The following is a 17,902-nucleotide window of genomic DNA, read 5'->3' on the forward strand; positions in this document are numbered from 1 at the left end:
CTTTTGGCTGGGTTATCTAATTTTTTTTTTAATACTTTATTGCAAGGCTTCTTACTTTCACAAACATAATCAGTCATTTCGTTTTCTTTACAATATTGTACCTTGCTTTTTTCCCCCTTTTTTTCAAGGTGTATATTCACAAAGTAAATAACAAAACATAGGGTAAACAGACAAACATATATACAAGACAAACTGGTATTCCCCAAATGAGGATCTCCAAGAAAAGGAATAAACAACAAACTAACGACACCAAAAAATTTAATTAAAAAAAAAAAAAAAAAAAAAAAATACTAAGATATACTAAAATAGACTAATGAGAAAATAAGGGGTGGTGCATGTATGCGTGTTCATGAATCTGTGCGTGTGTATGCATGTGAGTGTTAGTGTCGGGGAGGGGACCATTTAGTTCATCTCCTTAATTTGATTAAATATTTCCACTGTTTTTACCAGCCTTACCATGTATTACCATGTATTTAATCCCTATTTCTAAAAGCTAGTCTTTCCATCTCTAAACTTTCTTCTGCTGTTAATACCCATGCTCTTAATTTTGGTGTATTTGATTGTTTCCATGGGTTATCTAATATTGATGTTTATTTTCTAATATTACACGCACAGCTCTCAGCTGTGTTTGGGTGTTTTTATTTGCACTGTTCCTCTTGAGTTGAGGCATATTATGCTTATGAAACACTTTTAAACACACAGGAGAAACTGGGGAAAAAATGTAAATCAAGCAAGCATGATATGTTTTCCAATAAGCTTGACATGATCGATTACACGATATGGCTTACAGTACAGTTTTTAAACAATTGAAAACTTTTTGCTTTAAAATTATAGCTGCAGTCACGGCTGACTACACTGCAAAAAGGGGTGTCTTAAAACGAGATAAAAACATTAAATCTGAGGGAAATGATCTTGCTGCATGGACAGATAATTTCACTTGACAAGATTTCTAAAATTAAGATTGTTAAATCTATAAATAAGCATTTTGTAAGCTTAAAATAAGAAATTAACTCTTAAAACAAGATAAATTATCTAACACTTCTAAATCTAAAGTTTTTTTTCATCGTGATAAGAAACAAATAATTGTCAGGTCACTCTGCTCGGGCCAGTTCATCGCTGCTTGCAGCTTTAATTTATCTTGTTTTAAGAGTTAATTTCTTAATTTAAGCGTACAACATGCTTATTTCTATATTTAATCATCTGAATTTAAGAAATCTTGTCAAGTGAAATTATCTGTCCATGCAGCAAGATCATTTCCCTCAGATTTAGTGTTTTTATCTTGTTTTTAGAAACCCCTTTTTTGCAGTGTAACTGTTGCTAGAAATGTGGTTGATGAGAAATGTGGGAGTGAATCGAAAGGGAAGATTTTGGCTGTGAAACCAAAACAGTCAAAAAGAGCCTCAAAAACAACGTAGCACTAAGGGGAATAAGTATTTGGGTTTTTCTCATTCACATTACGCCCCTGTCACATCCCTGTCACATTATATATAGTCTGGTGAGTGCAGCTTTTAAATTATGGTTATTTTTATACTTTTCTTTCTACAAATATTTCTCTCAATCAGAGCTGTGCTGGATACAGAAAGTCTCAGTGGTTATTTTCAAGTCAGACCTAAACTATCCACTGCACATGAGATTATTCTACCTGATTGAATGTGATTAACTTACACAGACTTACTTGTTGAGTGCAGTTAGTGGGCAGAGCCAAATATGTAAATACAGTAGATCAGCTGAGCGCAACAGCAAAGCTAAATATTTTACACTGATAAAGATTAGCTTTTCTTCCTTTAACCTCTACGTAAGTAAGATTCAGCACTTTAAGTTGTCAGAAAAAAACTTTGCTCTGCCCACTTAGGTTTGGGTAGCTTTCAGTGTGTCATATTTGAAAATATTTATTTTTTCTTCTCTTAGGGACATTTCACGGGGGTATGAGGCAGTTCCTATTTCCTGTGTTAATGGTGTGGACAGCGAGCCGTGCCCTGAAAACTTTAAATATATTCCTGACAACTGTGTCACCTCCCCACTGAACATAGACAAGGACATCACTCATTTACAGGTAAGACTTTAGCTCTCCATAAATTCTACAGTTAAGTCTGGTAATATACTATATGTTATACCTATTGTAAGTTAATCACATGTGAAGATCCAAGCCAATAATGGATCTACCAAAAAATATTGTGTTTGTTTCAAAGCCTGATATAGCATCTTTCTCTGTACAATAGAAATTTGTTGGGACCAAAAACTATTACGTTTTTTATACATTAGTTCCAAAATATGAAATTATTTAATCATGAGTAATTTTCTTTATATCTAGGGTAGAAAAGTATTGAGAAAGGTCTTTTATTGGGATTTGTTGCCAGTGAGAAAAATACATAGTGGTGAAAAACTCTAGCAGGCTCTTTCTTAAGCCTGATTTCCACCGGCCGCAGAACGGCTGCACCGCGGTCACCGTTGCTGATTGCTGCCACTCTAATCAATGAGAGCATTTCCACGGGCGTGCCGCGTAACGTCTCAGCAGCGTTCCAGCCGCAGCTCTCCGCTTTGCAGCATGATCAATCCGTAGCATTTCCATTTTCTCCGTGAGCCGTTGCTAAACCGCGTCAAGCTCAAGAGAGCAGATCGCACCAGACAGGAAATCTGACACAGAATCAATGTAATACACTTCTGCCCCCTTTCAAAATAAAAACATAATACGCAGTTCATGTAGCCTAAAACTACTTCACATCAACATTATGTCTTGACCGGGGGCACCAGGTCTCAATCAAAGGAACTCAGAAGATCGGCGACATGGACGACGAGAGACTGATTGTTGAAGTGGAACAGCATACAATCATTTTTTTTTTTTTCCCAACACTATCTTTATTTATTTTCAGACATAATAACACATACTTATAACTACTGGGACTCCAAACATATGCCCCAAACCATGTAAAACAACACAAATAGTAAACATAAATCACTAACAAAAGAATGAAACTTTAAAATACACAATAAAAAAAATAAAAAAACACGATACAAATACTACATAAGTAAATAAAAATAAATAATGAAATAATAAATAATAGAAATAAGAATACAGATGGGGGAGAATTAATACAAAACCAACCATACACATACATGTGTTTATGCATATAAATGCATAAACACATCAATTAGAAAGTGGTCAGTCAACACCAGACAAACATATTTCCAAAATGGGCTGCAGAGGGAGCATTCAATGATTTATGACATAACCCATTCTTTTTATAAGGAAAGATGGTCAGATCAACAGATCTTCCACGTCGGAGAAGCAGAGTAAGCTGTTTGTTGTTGTTTACTTTATACATACAGTTTATCACCAGATCTCGCGGTCTCCCGTACGTTCAGGATTATCGCGCGTTCTTGTTATCTCACATGTATACGGCTGGCTCGCTACGTTGACGTTACATGCCTGGTGGGGATTGACGCCGGGCAGAGGACGGAGCAAAACTGCGGTGCAGCTGTTCCACGCTCGATGGAAATCCCCAGTTAGAGCTACACACAGCGCACATACTGGTATATCAAACTGGAAGACCTAGGGAATTATTATCTTAACCATGCAGTTATTCTAATGCAGTATAGATGTGTTATTTGTCCTTATTGTATTTGAACATTTCTGCATAGTGGGTAGGGCTGCAAGATTATGGCCAAAATGATAATCACAATGATTTTGATCAATATGATTTGATCATGATTAGTTATCACCATTATTTGTTGATTGAACAAAAACAAATTTTATTGTCATATAATTATAACTGTTTTCAATATACAAATGTGTGCATCAAAATAAAATTGGTCTCATTCACCAAAAACCAGTGCTTCTCCTTAAAGAATAAATACAAATAAATAAAACAATAATACGACACTCTTTGCATATGACCTTTTCTTGTTTTCTGAAATGCTTCGGCACATTTTTCAAGTTTCATTGTCTTGTCAAAATTGAAAAAAGAAACAACTCCACAGTTTTAGGGAAACTGCTCCAAACAGGCTTGCTGTTTCTATTTTCTACTTTAATGTACATTAAATTTCATGAAAAACTGTAAATGTAATGATACAACCTGCCAAATGTCCTAATACCTGACATAATAGCTAACTGATGGTTTCATTCAGCACTGCAGCTGTACAGACGACTGCTCATCCAGTACCTGCATGTGTGGTCAGCTCAGTCTACGATGTTGGTATGACAGTGTAAGTTCACACACACACACACACACACACACTCGCACACTACAAATTGTGAGGTAAAAGTGAAGTTACATTTTTTGGTGGGTGACAAAAGATTTGACATGACAACACTAACAGACAAAAGTTGTTTTTTCAGCTGAAAAAAGTGTTTTAGGGGTTTTGTTACTCTTTAGTAATGTACTTTAAAAAAAAAAAAAAAAACATTCCTGACTAGGAATAATAAATCAAACTTCTGGCCCTCTGAAAGCTACAGATAACTTGTCTAAACGGTTCATCTGTGTTTTGATAACTGATGGCAGTTTGTTCCATGTCTCTTGGTATGCATGTAGGAGGGTCGACTACCACTTGACTTCTGTCAGAGGGAGCCCCCAGTGCTGTTTGAGTGTAACCATGCATGCTCCTGCTGGAGGACCTGCAGGAATCGCGTGGTCCAGAATGGACTGAGGTGACCTATTCTACTTCCAGAGATGTTGCCTGCAGTACTTCAGCAAAGAGCTCAAAAAGCTCACAGTGGCTGCTTGTTGTTACACCTTTCCTCTTGCAAATACATTTCCTGCAGTAAAAGCCCACAAAATAAAAGCCTTCCCTGGATTCCTGAGGGAAATATTTTTATATGAAGCAGCAACAGCAATGAAATTAAATCAGCAAATATAGCTCCAATGTGTCTGCAGGGCTATAGTTCAGAAAATATTGAGTCTGTTTGCCGAATCCCAAAACTGATTTTAATTACTTTGCATTCACAGAGCTTAAAGCAAATCATTAGTCGTGGTTCCTTTAGGGGGAAGAGTGGCCACCGGGAAAGTCTCAGGCCACACCCTCTCAAAAGTCCGCTCACTCTGCGTGTCTCCACTACAAAAAGGCCCCCGGAGGGATTTACGAGCCACCGGAGGTGACGTGTGGTTTTCGTTCATCACGACAGATTAAACACGGGAGATGCAACTGTGGCCGCCGTCGCTAACTGTGCACAACATCAGCAGCTGATCATAAACAAAGCAGCATGGCTAATTATGCACAGCGTCTCCGCTGATCATAAACATAGTGATTGTGCACAGTTAGCGATGCCGGTTAATTCACGGAGTGTCCAGTGCTTCTTGTAAACAAACAGATCGCTAAGTGAACTCCTCCTGCAGCAGCTAACAGTTAGCCTATTAGCAATTTGCTGACTGGACGCTAAGGGGTTAACATCCCCTCTCCGACTCTGTGACTGCAGCTGGGAAAGACTGCTGCAGGGAGACTGTGCAGCTTCTACTCGTTCTTGCTCTTCTTAACAAGCCGCTGGCCCCTGTGGCTCATTAAGAAGAGTAAGAAGGAGTCTCCAATAACACCAAAAAAAGTCGCTGGATTTGTCGCCAGTCGCCAGGGGGTCTGAAAAGTCGCTAAATATAGCAACAAAGTCGCAGGCTTTTTTCAAGGGAGAAAAACGGCCCTTCTCTTCAACAGGGACTAAAAAAGTCCAGTCAAAAGACCGCTCAGGACGGCTCATATCCAAATTAAGGGCGTTTCGGTGAGTGAGACCCGTCTCGTTCCGGGTATTGGGCTGTAGTGGAAACACCCTTATTGGCCACATACTGTATATGCATCACAGTTGAACAGCACAGGATCAGAAAAAGGGCTTTATTCATGTAGCACAAAAACACAGTGGTAAATGGACTACATTTATATTGCACTTTTTCGTAGTCTTTGTGACCAACTAAGCGCTTTACAACACAAGTGACAGTTGGTGTTTTGCTCTCTGTGTACTGTACTTGACTTGAGCATAGAGGTGATGTGCAAACAACATTGTTGGCAGTGGGTTTATTCCAGGCCTGAGGAAACGTGACCTCATTTCCTCTTCCAGGAAGCTGTTGAAACCATGTTTTCTTGAATAAAATCAATGTAATTTTGTCTTAATGTGTCAGCTACTGGATGGGATAAGAGCCTTGTTGTTGTTGTTGTTGATGTTTGCTTCAGAGCCTGGCTGCAGCTCTTCAGGACACAGAAGATGGGCTGGGGAGTGAGGGCCATACAGGATATCCCTCAGGGAACATTCATTTGCGAGTGAGGACAGGCTCTCATGAGAGAAACTACTGAATTCATCATAAAATATTGAACAGAAGCTGTGCTCTGAGCCCTTACCCTCCCAATTGTTTCCACAGGTATGTCGGGGAGATCATCACTGATGCAGAGGCTGATAAAAGGGAGAATGACTCTTTCCTCTTCACCCTCGACAATAAGGTGATTAAGTTAACAAAAACAATAAGAAAATGTAGAAATGCTTAATATTACAACATTTACTGTGGCTTAGTGTATAATATGTTGATGTAGGTTATGATTAAATCAGGGTTCTGTTTATTTTAGCCTGATAAGGATTTAAATCTCCCTCAGTATTTATATTGGTAATATACCAAAATTATAGTATGCTGTATGTCAGTGCTGTAGGCCTGTAAGATTGCGGAAATATATTTATGTATTACACGACTAAAAGCACATTAAGTCTTCAAAGGTCTCTACTTTCATTACCTTCAGAGGCAAGAGTTGGTGGTAGACATTTAGCAAAAGATGAGCTACATCAAAAGTCCTGTATGTACATTCTTGTGTCATATCAAACAGACTGGGATATCTGGCAGGCTTTTTCAGGAAAATGGATATTTAGGGCAAGTACTGTTCAGTTTAGCCAAGAGGTGGCACTAAAGAGTTCCTAATCCATACACTGCTCAGTACTTGATGTACTGTCTTTTTTCTCTCAGCATTTTTCTTCATGATCATATGATGACAACTAGTTGATGGTAGCAGGGTGGATGAGTCACTTTGATTCCTCAAATGCCTTTTGTTCTTTTGAAGTAGCTTAAAGAAAGATGTTAGCCTCTCGGACTACTTTCCATCTGTCAGACACTGTAGCAGGCTCAGTGTTAATGGTAAAGGTATTGGTATTATATGAGACTAGAAAATCTAAGGAATCAACATGCCGTGCTAGCTTGTTGGCAAGGGAGCTAAATAATCCTCCAAAATTAGGCTAAATTTTAGCAAAGGAAAAACTGAAATGCCCTTTTTCAAAGGGGTATCTTGACCTCTGACCTCAAGAAATCTGAAAGAAAATTAGCTTTATTGGTACCCACAAGTCTCCAATTTATAGACATGCCCCCTTTATGCTAATCCCAATCAGTTTGGGGGACAGTCTCATACAGTACATGTGTTATTTTTGCCTATCGTATTTCAATATTTCTGCATACTGGGGTCCCTAAACAGTCTTGGAATTGCATAAATTGGATATGACTGGAAAGCTGAGACTTCAGTTAGCCAGATTGTATTCATGTGTGATGTGAGTCGATGAGCATGACCTCTCTGTATAAAACGATCTGTTGTGGTCTCGAGGATAATCACAGTAAACTACACACAACTTTACAACCACAAACTCAGCATGTATAGCTTTTCTCAGTAAATGCACAATAAGGGGGTTTCTCAGCAGTTGACAGAAGAGACGTGCTCGCCATATAATTGCAGAAGAGTTCAAGGTTTTTGATATTAAATTACAGCATTTATTTTCAATGGTGTTCCTTGAGGTCTTGTCTTGATGTGATATTTTGGAGGGATTTTCACCCATTTTTATCAGTTCTTTGGTGGTAAAATGGTCAAAACTGCTCTAACTCGTAACAAATGGTATCAACTCCAAAAATGTATGCATAAACGTAGAAGTCATAATTTAGCATGGAAATATGCTTCATATACTCGTATGATAACGTAAGGAACCCTTACACACCATTTTAATTAAATAATTAATTGAGGAATTAGATATTTTTGCTACAGATTAATGACTAGAACAACTTGATACACGGTGCTGAGCTGCATCTGAGATTAATCATTAAGGTTCCCAACTTTCAGATGATGTCTACCACTTCTATGTGACATCTACTGTAAACCTGCTATCTCCCCCTAAATTTATCCTGTTCCACCTACAATGGATCTATGTTAAAGAGTGGCTAAGTTTAATAGGGCTGACACAATAATTACAATATTAACTTATGGAGCTTAGCAAAAATATTCAAGCACATGTTCATTTAGCATTTACAGTCATGGAAAAAAATTAGACCACCCTTGTTTTCTTCAGTTCATTGTTCATTTTAATGTCTGGTTCAACTAAAGGCACATTTGTTTGGGTAAAAATAATGATAACAACAAAAATATCTCATAAGAGTTTCATTTAAGAGCTGATATCTAGACATTTCCATGGTTTTCTTGATCATGATTTTGGTTATTATCAAAAAAAACATGGAAAATGTCTAGAAAAAATATAAGTAATGTCAAGTAAGGTTTATAAGCGTTTACTAGCCACTACAGCGACCGTCTCACTGTTTCTTCGTAAACATTTTTAATTGATTTGGGGACAATTTCATGGCTTACTGGCCAGCTAAACTTGTTGTGAAACGTACTGGACGATTACATTTACTCTTTGTCAGCATAACATTAGTTCCTGGCTCACAGCTAAACTGAAGGGTTCAATCAGCTGAGTGGACTAGTTTATCTCCTGTTACTCATTGGTATCTATAGACATGAACACTGTTTCCATTACATAAGAACCTTATGGGATTTAAATCTTTGCAGAGCTTCTGGCCCCCACCTCATCCATTATTTCCTAATAATGGACACCTCGTCATTTTTATTATCCCTTAAATATATCATATACTCTATATCTTTATATGGCTGGCATAAAACGGTCATTAAATGACAATAATATTGTTTATTGCAATTATTTCTGGGACGATTTGGGGGCTAACAAATATTTTATAATCACTCCACATATTTCCCATTGTGTGTGCCCCCCTCAGAGAAACCTGAGCTTAGGAACCACTGCAGGAGGTTCAAATAAGGAATAAATTCAGGACACAATCTGGAAACATGGTGACATCGCTAAAAAGAGATCTAAATAAAAAAAGAGACACAAGCAGTCAGGTTATTACAACCGTTGTTAAGAAAGGGTAACGACTGTTATTGTGAAGGTGAACAATAAAAATAGGACCCAAACTGTCTGTTGTAAACATTCATCACAGTTTGCACAACAGTAAGTACAGGACATCATAGTTTTCCTGTGCAGTGATCGATTATTACCAACATTGTTTTTTTTTTGTTTTTTTTTGATTGATTGAGAATTTATTTGAACACAAAATAAAAGATGAACATTTAAAAACAAACGAACAACAATAAATACAAGACAACACAAAATGAAACAACAACAAGACTCAACACTTATTTGTGTTCAAAAGGAGTGGGAAGAAGCCAAAGCTTATTAAATCCCATCCCTTTTCCCTATGTTAATTTACTATATTAAATAACAATAATATTTATATATATGTATGTATAACACATAGTAATGTAGTTTATAAACTCATTACCATTATTAACACACATAACTTGTTATTAACTTACAAACACATAAGTACACATACACCCATGTAGTCATAATGAGACAACGATGAGCAAACAAACAACAATAACACAAAAAAGAAAAAATAGTAACACATTTAAAAAATAAAACAACAATAACCACCTACTGTCGTTTTACACACCCGTTTTCATCCCTATATGATAGCACTAACAATATATATATTGTTGGTGCTATCACTCTCAGTTTGACCTCCAAACTAAGAATGTCACTGTTACTATTTTTGGGCATCATCTTGTGCAGGTGGAAGACGTACACTGTATTGATGCAAGACTCTTTGGCAACATCGGACGCTTCATCAACCATCTGTGTGAGCCCAACCTGCTGGCTGTGAGGGTCTTCACCATGCACCAGGATCTACGCTTCCCCAGAATAGCCTTCTTCTCCAGCAGACCCATCAAGGCCGGAGACCAGATAGGGTGAGTGGTGGAATAATAACCTCAGCTTTGTTCTTCACTTAAAAGCTTAAAATAAACCGTTAAAAATAAATCATGATATAATGGGCTGGTCTCTTCCTTACCAGATTTGACTATGGCGATCACTACTGGAGGGTGAAGAGCAAGTACTTCAGCTGCCAGTGTGGCTCTCTCAAGTGTCTCTATTCAGCTGGTACCAGATGAAACTCACCGATGACCACTGATCCGTCTTTCTGCCTGGACACATTCTATCGCTTTGATCTCTTTAATGTCAGAAACACTGTTTTCTGAACCAGATACCATGTAAAAGTGGTGTTCTGATTAAGTACACACTAGTGGTATTTCACTTGAATTTCCAGTTTTAAAGCATCAAATGAAAGATAAAAATAGCAAAAAATCTCACCTCAGAACAAAGGTTCTACCTAATTTATACACCTAATATGGTTACTTTTCTATATGAAGAACACTGCAGCTTGACACCAGACAGATTTACTGTCAGTGGAGTGGTTTTAACTTTCCAATAATCAGGTAAATCATTTTTACAGATTTTAACAATCATGGACTTATTCTTCAATACTGCAACGTGTTATATTTGTTGATTAGAGAAATGAAGTAATGTTTTAGTAGTCTGATCTCTTCTTTGAACATGCTTTTTACTACATTCTTCAAACGTGCAATTAAACATATTTTGAAAGCATCTTTTCTTCCTTTGTTTAAACTAGTGCAGTGCCCGTAGGAAGTATGTATTCGTATAGTGGGAGATTAAGTACGCAGCGATAGTGATGGATAATGCCTCTTGCTAGTGTAACCTTAAATAACACAGAAACACTATCTTTCTGTCCGTATTATGCTTAGCTGTCAGTTAATAAAGTTTTGTTTTTTTACTGTTTTCAATTGATCAAACTGATGCGGAAGAAAAGGCTTAAATCTCCGCTTAGCATGCTAATCGTGAGATAGCACATTACGCAGTATGCTGCACTAAAAATACATGAACATGAACCCAATTAGCTGATATACGATATTGCATGTAAGTATCTCATCAAATCATTATGGGCATTACGCTAAGCAACATGAATGTCATCCCTGAATTACATAGTAATGCAACATAAGAAGTGAAACTAAATCTCCGCTTAGCATGCAAAAAGTGAATAACAGAATTTGCACATTACATGCAGACCACTACAACGTCTGCAACTCCATAAAAAAACGTACTTTTCATAAAGTACACACACCATCCAGCATATACACATTCAACATTGATATTCACTGGAAACTATTCTAATATTGGAAAATCGAACCTTGTAGCGCACTTTAAAACTCCGAAAGATAGGTTGGCTGAATAGACTTACAGATGAGATGAGTCAGGCGTGGAAATCCAGAGTGAATTGTTTTACTCACCAGGTGTAGGCCTATCACACAATGGGGCGTCCGATCGGAAACAGTGCAATGCTGCAACATCCTACGTAAATGATATTTTGAAAAATTGATTCAAAAATCTTTAAAATTGAGGATGCACACCTTTGTGCCATGCACAAGCCACATACGAAATCTTAGGTCAGTCTGACTAACAGTCCGAGAGATATGCCCTAGACACACATACACACACACACACACACTTGTGACTTTTATAGATAGATTGACTTTAGTTGTCAAAGACACAGAGGTACACTTCATTCCGCACTCCCTAGGAGTATTGAAACAGAAAATGGGCAAACAAATTGTTGACACAAAGTTGCAAGAACACTGCTGTCTAAAATGTCATTGTATGCTAAACCATTAACATTTTGCTGTAATGTCACTAATATGCGATAGAGACACAACAGTATACAGTATATCCACATATATTTGGACAAATAATGTAACCGTTTTCAGCAATAACCCTTTTCCTCGACAAGTCTGTTCTGCTGGTCCTTCACCAAAACCAGGGGAAATAAACTCCCCAGACCAAAATGCACAGTGTACAAATTAAGACTCCACTGCAGGTGGTAAAATAATAGAGATGAGAGTCAAATGTGAAATTACTGTTATTCTTCTAGGTTCTCCTTGTGAGATCATTTCTTGTGAAACAAAATTAAATTATTCATGTTATTCCTCATGTTTGTCGGAGCTGCATGATCCCCTGAAGATTCTAAACTCTTCCTGGACCTCTTTGAAAACAGCAGACTACTGAGCAAGATTGCTGCCAAAATGTTAGCTTGGCAAATACAAATAAAGTTCCTTAAGTGTATGATACCCCTCTGGACTTTATAGTGAATGCACACAATAACCAACTAAATCTATATGTTTGTGTTTGAAATAATACATTTTTGGTGAATATCTCAAACAGGCAGTCTGGTGCCTTTATGGAAAACTTGAACTCTTACAATTTAGAATTTGAATGTTCTCCCATTCAAATGGGAGAACATCCCTGTTGTTAACCAGTGCAAATAAATAAATATCTAGACTATCAACTAGTAGCATAAATAGACTTACTTCAATCATGTTTTAAAATAATATATATTTCTAAGTGGTGTGGGTTTCATTTTCACTCGAGTTGTTGCAACAGATGCTTACTTGTTTACTTTGAACGCTTTTACTGGAAGTTCACGTTCATCAGGATTACAGTTGCCTTTCCTTTCATGTTTTGTCAGTTTCAGTACATTTGGATTTTGCTTGTTATAGTTAATATGGTGTAAAGTACTGTACTTAAGTACAATTTTGAGGTACTTGTACTTTACTTGTGTATTTCCATTTTATGTAACTTTATACTTCTACTCCGCTACATTTTGAGGCAAATATTGTACTTTTTACTCCACTACATTTATCTGCCTTAGCTACTTTTGAGGTTGAGATTTACCATAAAAAACCTGATCAATTCAAAGTGATTAGACATGTTTTAATTAAACCACATAAAAGTAAATTAAGTAGTTAAAATGAGCCTTGTCTTTTCAAAATTAAAACCCTGCTTACATAAATGCATCAATACAAATAATCTAATATAAATTGGAATATATAAAACAATCTTAGTGGATCCATTCTGCATAAAAAGTACTTTTACTTTTGATACTTTAAGTACATTTTGATGCTGATTACTTTTTGAATGCAGGACTTTTACTTGTAGTGGATCATTTCACAGTGTGGTATTAACATACTTTTACTAAAGTAAGGGATCTGAATACTTTTTTCACCACTGAATGTTACAGTAAAATGAATCTATCTGTTCATAAACGTACTCTTATTTGGAAAGTTACCACGGAAGTCTTTTCTTATTCCGTGTAACTTGACGCCGGTGCCCGTCTTTCTCTCGCTCTCCTCCCTGTTGCTATGGAAACAGGGCCGGTCCAGGTGGAGCCACTGGGTGTCACGTGGGGGTCTGTGAATAAGGAGCTGTGGGGAAAGTAGTGTCTCTACATTCACATTAGCGGCAAGTTCGCGGAAACAACCTGCCCAGCCGTGATTTCTCTCTCCATTAACGATAAAAAGGAAACCGACAGCGTTGTGTTTTGCTTACCTGGACAGCAGTACGAGTGGTTAAAAAAAGGATTATTCATCGTTCAACCCGATAGGAAACGAGTCTTTAGGGAACGGAAATTATCTTTGCTCCTCAATGCTGACGGTCAGCGCTATTAAATGTATTTTTAAGGCTATTGGAAGAAGGAGCATCCTGTAGCATGGACTTGAAGCGTTGACGCCACTAATATTTCAGCTCTGTCTGGGGAGCGGAGTCGAAGGAGGAACACCCATGAAAAATGATGCATCATGGAATCTGATCATTTAAACTTTGAGCAACAATGTCCACGTCCTGGAGAGTGACAGCATGTGAAGCAGCGGAGACGAGGGGATAACAGACTAACGTTGCTGAAAAAGAGCCCCCCAGTCTTTGTTTTGTTGTGAATGTTTGACTCTTCTCTTCGTGGACGTTGCACGCACCAAAAGGACCTGGGGGACGGGGCCGTGTGTGTTGTGATGCTTTTTCTCCATTTCTTTTCAGGTGTCAGTTTTGGTTTCTCCAGCAAGATCTGTGCTATCTCAGAATGGCTCGCTTTGAAGACGAGCTGGCCAGCCGCTATGGAGGCACCTGTCCCGTGGGCCCGGCTAGAGGGGGCAGCCGGCAGCTGGGGCCTCCGGGGGTCCAAAGGATGTACAAGCAGACGATGGCCCAGAGAGCCAGGACCATGGCCATTTACAACCCCATTCCAGTCAAACAGAGCTGCCTCACCGTTAACCGCTCTCTGTTCATCTTCAGTGAGGATAATATCATACGGAAATATGCCAAAAAGATCACGGAATGGCCATATCCTTCCAGTCCAGTCTAACCAAGTCACATTCCTCCTTCTATAACGTGTGATCATTACGCCGAACTCCGCGGGAAAATGTTTCTGCAAAGTCTTTGCATATCGGCACAAGATATAGCCTGTATCTAGGAAATGATACACTATCTTAAATTAAATTAAATTAAATAATAGATAAGTTAATTCGTAATGCAGCTGGTTCTCCCGTTGTTTAAACAGCCTCAAATGTGAAGTGCGGCAGTTTTTTTTTCTGCCATTGAGAGCTCCTCAGTGAATTTTTTATTGTAGAATGAATATAATACCAGGCTGCTGTTGACAAGAAGGGAGCCTCAAAGAGACACATTTCTGATGGAGTTCGGCGTTATTTTTTTTTTATATTTCACCAATAACAAGACTTACTGATTACCAAACGGTAGACCTTTTAAGACTGGGTGAGTAACATGTTGCTTGGTGCTTTTACTTTTATGTTTTATTTTTTTAACTATTTAAGCTCATAAATCGGTTTTTATTTCAAGTGTTCTATGGATTTCTGGCCAAGATTTCTGTTCATCACTACCATGTGTGGATATAGTGAAACCTTTGGTCAGAAAAGGCAACGTTAATTTAGTTAGGATAAAGAGCACATTAAGGTTATAAGTTGATTTATGGACTTCATGGTGACACCATTGTGCAGGTTTACTGGTTATACCATTGTCTCTCTCACTATTCTTTGCAAAAACTGTAGTCTGTAGATGGTGCTATCCAGGGTGCTGAACTCCCAGCAAACAGGGTGGCCTCAACATCAAGGCTGTAGCAAATTGCATGGGTGTGGAATCAAACAACAAGCTATAGCAATAAAATGCAGCAACATGCAGGTGAACCATCAAATTTTGGAAACTTTCTAAGGAAAAGTCAATGGTAAGACACCTCATGTGTTAATGAGTCTTGTAGCTGTTGCAGTTAAGTCACATTTAGTTGTGTAATGGCCTCCATTACTTAAGTCACTGGTTGGTTACTCCTGGTGCTGAGCAAACATTTATCATGCTTTGCTGCTGCAGTCAGCTGGCCAGCTCCCTCTTCTGAGGATGTCCTCCGCTGGTAGAGCTGGAATAGCCCTGAGAGGAGGTTGTAATACCCAATAATCTGTGTAAAATGTCTTGAAATAGTAAGAACAAAAACTCCTCTTACTCAATACTACAGAAATGTTGCAGGGTCTCAACATTGTTTGGCCAATAGGAAAGAAAATGTGTGAATTTTTTTCTATGTAGGACTGTTTGGGAATATATTTGCAACTAGCTAATCAAGTAGTTTGAGGACAATGAGGTTAAAAGGACACTTCACTAAATGTTCATATACATTTCAGTTTAATTGCACATGAGACATACTTGCCAGGCAGTGAGAATAGGTTTCTTAATTCTGTGGCTCTGGAGGGAGCTTTCCAGGGTCTGAAAACTACCATGGTGATGTCACCAGGTTTATCTCAGCCTGGGCTTGTGACCTAAAAAATTTAACAAGTCTGCGTCATAAATTGGGGTGGTAGGTTTCAAAAGAAGTCTGCATTATTTGCACTGGGTGGAGGCTCAAGAATGTATGTTCTAAATAAAAGGTCCTCAGGATTGCATGATGAGAAATATCACAAGTGTTAATATGCACACGATAGTCCTAAGTATATTTAATTGTGTCACCTTTCTGGTGTGGACTCACTGAAAAAACAAAAGCTGCTTTCAATGACTATTTAGTATGAATTTCAGACCTTGACAGTATGTATTATTTTTATTGTTGCATTGTACTGTGATATGTTGGCTCCCCTTTAATATAGTTCTCTGTATATAAGAAAAAAAGCTTTTTTTTAATTATGGGAAAACTGACACCAAAGCAGCTAGGGTTGTTTTCAAAAGATGCTCCACCAAACACCAAGCAATAATGAAGTTCCAGGAACTATATTCCCAAAAGTGGTTTAAAAGAGTTCTGGGTTCATTTTTCATTTAAAAATGTGTAGATTGGATTAATGATTGTGTTTGCATGTGTAGCCACCTGTGAATTTACTTTCCATAAGAGTTCCTTAACACGTTCACTCCATTTGAGTACATGATCCTGGCCACCATTATAGCAAACTGCATTGTGCTGGCCTTGGAGCAACATCTACCGGCCTCAGATAAAACACCTATGTCAGAGCGTTTGGTAAGTAGCCACATGACTGATTTCTATTTCTATTCAAAAGTATTTTTACTCTCTGCTTGACTGATGTGAATTCATGCCATGTTTTTTATATGATCATCTGCTTCTTGCACGTTACTGCAGTGTTTACTGCATGCTTATGTCATGCAATCTTGTTTGCAATTATTGTTAAGTTTACGCAATTTTAAACACATTACTGCTAAAACATGCTTTCAAAATTTTTATTGGTGGATTTTCACGTAAAGGTTTACTAGATACTTAATTCCTCTCGCTGGCTGCTCCAGCTTTATTGGTAATCAGAGGCCACTAATTTATTATAGATGTCAATACAGGTCCGCCTTTCAGCCAATTGTTCCATATGGCACACTTTGAACAATAAACAAGGTCAATAATATTTTTTCTATTATACATTTTTAATCCATTGTGGTTTTACATCATTATGTAAAGTATTTGGACCAAACTTATTTACAGTTGAAACCAGAAGTTTACATACACTATATAAAAAGACACATATGCTTTTTTTCTCACTGTCTGACATGAAATCAGACAATCACTTTTCCTGTTTTAGGTCCATTAGGATTACCAAAATTATTTCTATTTGCTTAATGCCAGAATAATGAGAGAAGGATTTTTTTTAGACAATTTTTTATTACTTTCTTCAGAGTCAGAAGTTTACATACACTAACATTATTATGCCTTGAAACAATATGGGAAAGCCCAGATGATGCTGTCATGTCTTTGGAAGCTTCTGATAGGTTTATTAACAACATTTGAGTTAATTGGAGACACACCTGTGGATGTATTTTAAGGCACACCTGAAACACACTGCTTCTTTGTGTAACATCATGGGAAAGTCAGAAGAAATCTACCAAGATATCAGGAAGAGAATTGTGGACTTGCACAAGTCTGGTTCATCCTTGGGTGCAATTTCCAGATTCCTGAAGGTGCCACATTCATCTGTTCAAATAATTATACCCAAGTATAAACACCATGGGAATGTCCAGACATGACAGCATCATCTTGGCTTTCCCAAATTGTTCCAAGCCATAATAATGTTATTGTATGTAAACTTCTGACTTTGAAGAAAGTAATAAAAAATTGTCTAAAAAAATCCTTCTCTCATTATTCTGGCATTTAGCAAATAGCTATCGCTAGCTGCTAAGCTAAATAAGCTAACAGAACTGAACTTCTCCTCCCTCACTGCCACCGCAGTGGAGAAGCTCACAGACAGACCAGCAGCTTTGATTAAGCAATTAACATGCAGTTAATATGCTCAAACACATTGTATCCAAAATAGACACAACCTACACAACATTACCTATTCCTGTAACACATTTCCCACAAAATCGCAAAAATGCTTTGAGCAGCCATATAGTAGGTTTTGACCTAGTCTTGTTTTAAAATTAACCACTTATCATTCAAAGTCCTTTTTCTGCGAATTG

General features: G+C 37.7%; 2 protein-coding genes across 3 annotated transcripts in view; both read left to right on the forward strand.

The window, feature by feature from the left end:
• The window catches only part of ehmt1a (euchromatic histone-lysine N-methyltransferase 1a), a 31,868-nt gene extending 21,139 nt beyond the window's left edge, over positions 1 to 10,729 (forward strand). Inside the window, exons 17-23 of one of the 2 annotated variants that reach the window (XM_059337238.1) lie at positions 1,909 to 2,053; positions 4,126 to 4,203; positions 4,530 to 4,645; positions 6,151 to 6,237; positions 6,336 to 6,414; positions 9,860 to 10,035; positions 10,140 to 10,729. In XM_059337238.1, the coding sequence (XP_059193221.1) occupies positions 1,909 to 2,053; positions 4,126 to 4,203; positions 4,530 to 4,645; positions 6,151 to 6,237; positions 6,336 to 6,414; positions 9,860 to 10,035; positions 10,140 to 10,236 (778 nt within the window). In that variant the 3' untranslated portion in view covers positions 10,237 to 10,729. Of the gene's footprint in view, positions 1 to 1,908; positions 2,054 to 4,125; positions 4,204 to 4,529; positions 4,646 to 4,943; positions 6,112 to 6,150; positions 6,238 to 6,335; positions 6,415 to 9,859; positions 10,036 to 10,139 lie in introns of those variants that run through there. The other variant, XM_059337239.1, reaches the window with a different exon arrangement.
• A 2,683-nt stretch (positions 10,730 to 13,412) lies between these two features.
• Positions 13,413 to 17,902, forward strand: part of cacna1ba (calcium channel, voltage-dependent, N type, alpha 1B subunit, a) — a 148,629-nt gene continuing 144,139 nt past the window's right edge. The window contains exons 1-2 of the mRNA XM_059337834.1: positions 13,413 to 14,304; positions 16,357 to 16,463. Coding sequence (XP_059193817.1) covers positions 14,046 to 14,304; positions 16,357 to 16,463 — 366 coding nt within the window. The 5' untranslated portion in view covers positions 13,413 to 14,045. The remainder of the gene's footprint in view (positions 14,305 to 16,356; positions 16,464 to 17,902) is intronic.

The sequence above is a fragment of the Centropristis striata genome, chromosome 7 (assembly GCF_030273125.1).
Source record: "Centropristis striata isolate RG_2023a ecotype Rhode Island chromosome 7, C.striata_1.0, whole genome shotgun sequence".
In the NCBI taxonomy this organism is placed as follows: domain Eukaryota; kingdom Metazoa; phylum Chordata; class Actinopteri; order Perciformes; family Serranidae; genus Centropristis; species Centropristis striata.